This window comes from Aplysia californica, unplaced genomic scaffold (assembly GCF_000002075.1).
Source record: "Aplysia californica isolate F4 #8 unplaced genomic scaffold, AplCal3.0 scaffold00923, whole genome shotgun sequence".
Lineage (NCBI taxonomy): Eukaryota > Metazoa > Mollusca > Gastropoda > Aplysiida > Aplysiidae > Aplysia > Aplysia californica.
In genome coordinates, this window is record NW_004798193.1 from 188,644 (window position 1) to 194,267 (window position 5,624).

Sequence of the window (5,624 nt, forward strand, 5' to 3'; positions counted from 1 at the left end):
CGAGTTTGGGAGTGGGCGGGAGCAAATTTGCCTTAACAAAAAGCTCCCCTTTCATTTTCAACAGAAATACCTCCAGATCCAGAGCATCGTTTTGAAACTCCTGGTTTTTACTAGGCACATATAGAATCTAGATCATTGGAAAAGTGATGTTTAATGCTATAATCATTCTAACAACAGTGTATCTTCTTACAATCACTTTAGATTTCCTTCTTAGATTTGAAATTTGACCGAAATGATAAGATGGTGCAGAACGTTATGGTAGTTCACTTTTCTTTAGACCAATCCATATTTACACTTACCCTTTGGCAAGATTGTTGCCCCCCTTGCGCGCTTGTTCTCTCGGAGTCTGCCTCTTAGGAATCTCGAAAATCTGTGTACAGAAGCTCCACTTTTGAGTTCTATCTGCTCAGTACCTACTTTTGAGAAATTTGACGTCAATAGTTTCACATTTTGTCAATCTTTTTCAAATGGAATTCTTTGGAAATTTTGATAACAATTCCGAATAACCTTACGATTTTGAAAGAGTAGATAGACCATAATTTGTTTTCTAACCGCATGGTCTTTGTAACCAAGAAAGGACAAAAATGTCATACAACTTTGCTATTTTAATGTAGCGAGCTCTAAAAATATTCAGTGTTATTGGGGACAGTAATTTTTCGTCTTCTTCGATGTTTATCTCCATTATTACCACGTTTCATCCTCGCGTATTACACACCAGGAAAAGTGCGAGAGTTGTCATGCACATGTACCATAAGACGGAATGATAATAAAATTATAGCTGATATTTTCCGAATTCAAACTTGTTCTTTTGAGAATATTATAGAAACAGATTATCTCGCAGTTGTGTACCCAGATCGTAAATAAATAAAGTAGATCTACCGAATATAGTTTTTCTTTATTGGCAATTCTAATATGTTCTTTTCAAATTCAGAAATAGAGTATCTAGTAGTTGTGAACTCAGATATAGAAGTACATAGGCCTTTAGCAGATGTCCCGAGAAAGAGTTAAAGTGGAGGAACCAGCAATATATTGTCGCCCCAGAACAATGGTGTCCAAAGTCTACTTAGGTAAAGAGTGCATTTTGGACAAATAGATAGTTCTGAGGTGTGTTTCTCTTTGCTCTAAATAATCCCTTCTTTTTATTTCTTTTTTCAGCACATACATTTAACAAAGGCCTCGAATTTCAAGCCGATCTTTTTTACCCGGTGATGTTGAAAGCAGTAAAAATAAAATAAAAAATCAAGAAAACAAACAAACAACCCTACTAAAAAACCCACATCCAATAAACATACCATTTTCTTGATTTTATGCTATGTCAGAATCAGCCTCATCACAATACAATCAATATTAATTTTCTTTGCGTTAAAACGCTTTTTTTTAACGAATTCTTCATTACGAAATAACTACGGGCCCCCCTTTGGCTTTTGGTCAAAAACAACTATGACTCCTCCCTAATGTTGATGTGTGTTATATCTACAGTACCCGGAGAGATCGAAATTGAATACGAACACCCCACCACAACCACCACGGCAGCGCCCAGAGCCTATCACCAACAATGGGGGTATATGAGTACGTGCTCACGAAAAACCAGCAACTTTGATTGGCTTTAACTTATCCGAAACTAACGTGCATGATTAGACGTAGGTTACTAACGAAAGATTTCAAACGACGAATGCGAAACTTGGGAAACGGCTGGCCTTGAAGAGGAGTGTCAGCATACTTCCGGTCGGAGGAGCTGAAAGGGATTGTGGGTATGCCATGTGCTATTAATAGTGTGCAAAGGTGTGTGGTCATCCAACCACATTGCAGGTGCTGTTGATCTGTCTGGTCGTAAGAGGCTGCTTCCCAAGCAGGACAGGCTTTTATAACATCCACTATAAGAACAAAAACAAAAACAAAAATAAACAAAACAAAAAGGATGCTACAAAGACAAAACAGTAGATTATCTCAAAAGTAGTTGGGAATGACGTTTTATTTAGCTTCCGATAGCTTCAGAGGGAAGAAAACAGGCTTGACTATTCACAATAATAATCTGGAACCTTGCTTTTTTTATTGTTTGTTTGATCGCAGTTTACACCATGTGTCGACTATTTCAGCTGTAGCGACGTATGCAAACAAAGCTATAAGAAACAGGTGCTTAAAACACACACACTCACGTGCACGCACGCACACACACAAGGATAAACTACAAACAATCCGACCTCACAGTAATAAACAGACAAATCAGCAAACCATGGCCGTAAATTAACTCTCAGATCCTCCTTTTCGACCTCTATACAAAGGATGTTGGCTGTTTGATAGAATCTGCATAATTTCTTCCCTTTGTTTCAACCCGACCTAACTTCTTTGCCCCATGGAATTGCTTGCCTGTAACAAATCTGTTCGAAAGTAGCTGGATTTCAGTAGTGGCATAATGCCGAAAAGATTTGAACTGTTAGTGCACTTTGCTGTTGAAAAATATTTGTGCTAGTATTTTCACTATTATTTGTTTTATTACTTTATCTTTATTGTTCTTGTTATTACTATTGTTGTTGCTATTGTAATTGTTGCTATTATCATTCTATTCTTGTTATCATTATTAGCATTATTATTATTATCATCATTTTTATTATTATTATTATTATTATTATTATTGCTATTATTATTATCATTATTATTATTATTATTATCATCATCATCATCATCATCATCATCATCATCATCATCATCATCATCATCATCATCATCATCATCAGTCGCATTAGCCTTATTATTATTATTATTATTATTATTATTATTATTATTATTATTATTATTATTATTATTATTATTATTACTAGCCTGTTATGGGTATTAATATTAGAATTATTATCATAATTATTTTTATTAATATGATAATTGTTATTATTATTATTACTATCACCATAAATTTTAGGATGAAGTTGGTCGCCTCTATAACAAATAATGATATGATGCGAGTTTGTATTTTTCCTGCGCTGCGATCATTTGCGAGCCATTCATAACCCTGTGCGTGCGTGTGTGTGTGTGTGTGTGTCTGTGTGTGTGTATGTATATGTGTGTGTGTGTGTGTGTGTATGTGTGTGTGTGTGTGTGTGTGTGTGTGTGTGTGTGTGTGTGTGTGTGTGTGTGTGTGTGCACTGCAGCTGCGTGTTGGTGGTACAGCGCCGATCTTGCTTCAACCCCCCCCCACCCCACCCCCCGACCTGTTGTTGATAACTACTGTTATTGTGAGTTGTGGGGACGAAGGTGGAGGTGTGGAGGTGGCGGCGGTTGCTGAAGTTGCAGTTGTGACGTCGGGTCTGATCGAAAGCAGCTATAATTTGTCTGTCTGTTTTAATGATAACGACCACCTGCCTTCTTTGCCGATAATACTGAGTGCGCACTGCCAACTGAATTTATTTTGTTGAGTTGGGGTCAGATCAGTTTCACGTTGAAAGAGCGAGAGCTCTTATTTTGGCACAGATCGACCGAATTCGACTGAATTCGAATGTGTCCTTAAAAAACCAGTGATTGTTTAAATGGCCATGAGTCGAATCGGTGTTATTGTGCCCAAATTGTAGCTTTTTTCCCCCTACTTGAAGGAAAAATTCTGTCTGGCTCCTGTCCAATTTGATTCAATTCAATTAGCAGTGTGCACTGGGTATAACAGCTACTTGTCTGTTTTTGTCGATAACTGCAATTTAATTTGTTTGTCGATAACGGCCATTACACTGTTTTGTCAATAACGGCCACATTGTATGTATGTCCATAACGGCCATTTAATTTGGTTGTTTGTCGATAGCGACAATTAATCTATTTTGTCAATAACGGCCACTTGTCTGTTTGTAGATAACGACCATTAATATGTTTTGCCAATAACGGACATTTGTCTGTTTGTCCAAACTGGTCGCACCTACCAGTCTACTTGTCGATAACGACTGCTTATCTGTCAATGGTTGCCAGTGTTTGCAATTAACAGATTGGCGCTGTACACGCCGTTTTTGTTTTTTATGTGCTGATATGATGTCATTTCTGGTGTTTTGGAAGTTTGTTTAAACTTGTTGTTGTTGTTGTTGTTGTTGTTGTTGTTGTTGTTGTTTTGTTGTTGCTGCTGCTGTTGCTGCTGCTGCTACTGGACAGAATACATCGATAAATGTATTTCAAGTTTTAACACTTATAGGCCTACACATGTTTCGATTTATCCTTACACCACTGACAAATTAATGGTACACATTTGGCCACTCTCTATGAGCAATCTTTTCTGCTTTTCTTCGTTGATTAATACATTAAAATTTATAGCTAATTCACAAAAAATCGTTGGCCGTATGTGGGCAGCATGTTTTGGGAGAATCTGTGTAATAAATGCAACTTCACGTTGTTATCTTTGTCACAGGCGAGGCTCAAGATGGCGGACAGGATAGGGTTGAAGGAAAGTGGAGCAGTGTAATAATAATTTATAGAGATGAAAGAGGGGAGGGGGGAGGAGGTGAAGAGGGTAGTGGGAGGTGGTGAAGAGGGGAGGTGGTGAAGAGGGAAGGTGGTGAAGAGGGGAGGGGAGGGGGGATAAAAGGGGAGGAGGTGAAGAGGGGAGGGGAGGGAGGGATTGTCCCTCATCCCGTTCAACAAATGCGGAGTGTTGCAGTTTGCCCCACGAGTACATGGGAGTACATGAGAGTACATGAGAGTACATGAAAGTACATGAGAGTACATGGGAGTACATGAGAGTACATGAGAGTACATGGGAGTACATGGGAGTACATGGGAGTACATGAGAGTACATGGGAGTACATGAAAGTACATGGGAGTACATGGGAGTACATGAGAATACATGAGAGTACATGGGAGTACATGAGAGTACATGGGAGTACATGGGAGTACATGAGAGTGCATGAGAGTACATAGGAGTACATGGGAGTACATGGGAGTACATGAGAGTGCATGGGAGTACATGAGAGTACATGAGAGTACATGAAATTACATGGGAGTACATGAGAGTAAATGAGAGTACATGGGAGTACATGGGAGTACATGGGAGTACATGAGAGTACATGGGAGTACATGAGGGTACATGGGAGTACATGGGAGTACATGAGAGTACATGAGAGTACATGGGAGTACATGGGAGTACACGAGAGTACATGGGAGTACATGAGAGTACATGGGAGTACATGAGAGTACATGAGAGTACATGAGAGTACATGAGAGTACATGGGAGTACATGAGAGTACATGGGAGTACATGAGAGTACATGGGAGTACATGAGGGTACATGGGAGTACATGGGAGTACATGAGAGTACATGAGAGTACATGGGAGTACATGGGAGTACACGAGAGTACATGGGAGTACATGAGAGTACATGGGAGTACATGAGAGTACATGAGAGTACATGGGAGTACATGGGAGTACATGGGAGTACATGAGAGTACATGGGAGTACATGAAAGTACATGGGAGTACATGGGAGTACATGAGAATACATGAGAGTACATGGGAGTACATGAGAGTACATGGGAGTACATGGGAGTACATGGGAGTACATGAGAGTACATGGGAGTACATGAGGGTACATGGGAGTACATGGGAGTACATGAGAGTACATGAGAGTACATGGGAGTACATGGGAGTACATGAGAGTACATGGGAG

At 39.3% G+C, this 5,624-nt stretch overlaps 1 protein-coding gene across 2 annotated transcripts in view; it reads left to right on the top strand.

The window, feature by feature from the left end:
• LOC101861471 (myb-like protein AA) overlaps nucleotides 1-5,624 on the top strand; it is a 63,042-nt gene that overhangs the window by 45,791 nt on the left and 11,627 nt on the right. Inside the window, exon 3 of one of the 2 annotated variants that reach the window (XM_035972954.1) lies at nucleotides 1,480-2,189. The exons of the other annotated variant lie outside the window; for it this stretch is intronic. Within the exon in view, the coding sequence (XP_035828847.1) occupies nucleotides 1,480-1,610 (131 nt within the window). The 3' untranslated portion in view covers nucleotides 1,611-2,189. Of the gene's footprint in view, nucleotides 1-1,479; nucleotides 2,190-5,624 lie in introns of those variants that run through there. 2 annotated transcript variants of the gene reach the window in all.